General features: G+C 38.1%; 1 protein-coding gene across 1 annotated transcript; it reads right to left on the reverse strand.

Moving 5' to 3' along the window:
- Nucleotides 1-283: 283 nt before the first annotated feature.
- Nucleotides 284-1291, reverse strand: LOC114649451 (trace amine-associated receptor 13c-like). Its single transcript, XM_028798941.2, has one exon. It carries the CDS (start codon nucleotides 1289-1291, stop codon nucleotides 284-286), a length of 1008 nt encoding a protein of 335 aa, XP_028654774.2.
- Between the last annotated feature and the right edge of the window lie 6 nt (nucleotides 1292-1297).

Below are 1297 nucleotides of genomic sequence, written 5' to 3' on the forward strand. Positions count from 1 at the left end.
TTATCTTGCACTACTATAATAGGATACTTATTAGGCAACCACAATAGTACATTTGATATACGTAGTTTTGCATTTGTAATGTGATCAACTGTTTCCTTTATTACTATAACGACGTAGAAATTAAAGCAAATATCATTTTCTGGCATTTAATACAATTTACAAATGCCCCAAAAAGGTGACGTCTAATAGGTATATTTTATATATCCTTAATCTTTCATTAAAATGCAAGCTTGCCGAGCGTTGAGAATGTCAAAATAAAGCACGATTCGTAAGAAATCGAAGATTAGCTTTCATTCAACAGCTTAAACAGAGAAGATCCGTGGCTGCAAATCTTAAACGTTACTAAAAATCTGAAAGATTTACGAAACCAAGGATAAAACAAAGCGTAGATAATCGGATTGATGCCAGAATTGAGGAATGCCAGCCATAAACATGCGCAAAATACAAACGAAGGGACAGGATAACTGATAAATTGGTTTAGAATAGTGCAAATGTAGAATGGCAACCAGCAAAGTAAGAATACTAGAACCACTATGCCCAGTGTTTTTGAAGCTTTTGCTTCTGATTTTTTTAAAGGCGGCATATTATTATGCAGCTGTACCCTTTGTTGTACAGAGATCGCTTTTGCGTGTCGTTTTGCTATAATAATAATTTTCGTGTAAAGGGTCACCATTAAGGAAACGGGCATGATAAACGAACAAACGAGATCTGTCGTTCCCCAGGTTAAATTTAAGACAAACACGCAATCTCCCGGGCAAGGATCGACTCCTATCACTCCTTCAGTGTTCCCATTTGAAAACACCATTGCAGAAATGTAAGACAAAGTGACGAGCCACACTACTACGACACAATAGCAAGCGAAACGTACCGTAATCCTGATAGTATAGAACATCGGACTACAAATAGCAAGATATCGATCGATTGCTATCACTGCTAAATTCAACATTGATACCGTAGTCAGAAAAGCTAAGGACATTGTATAAACCATGCACACTATTTCCCCTAAATACCAGCACGATTCGATTGACTGAATAGTCATAAATGGCATAACAACAGTCCCTACTAAGAAGTCTGCCATGGCCAGTGAGAGGACAAGTATGTTAGTTGGCGTGTGGAGCTGCTTAAAATGACAGATGGAAATTATCACCACTAGATTTCCGGAGAAAGTAATCATCACTGCTCCCGCTGCAAGAATGTAGAGGATTAGCGAAACTGCAGCTCCTCGCACTTCTTTGACACAGGACACGTTGCCAGAATAATGACAATATAATACGACATCTTCATCTTGCATTTCAGT

Source organism: Erpetoichthys calabaricus, chromosome 3, assembly GCF_900747795.2.
Source record: "Erpetoichthys calabaricus chromosome 3, fErpCal1.3, whole genome shotgun sequence".
NCBI lineage: Eukaryota > Metazoa > Chordata > Cladistia > Polypteriformes > Polypteridae > Erpetoichthys > Erpetoichthys calabaricus.

Coding starts and splice junctions, on each gene's coding strand:
- LOC114649451 (XM_028798941.2), bottom strand. CDS start 1,291: ATGCAAGATGAAGATGTCGTATTATATTGTCATTATTCTGGCAACGTG.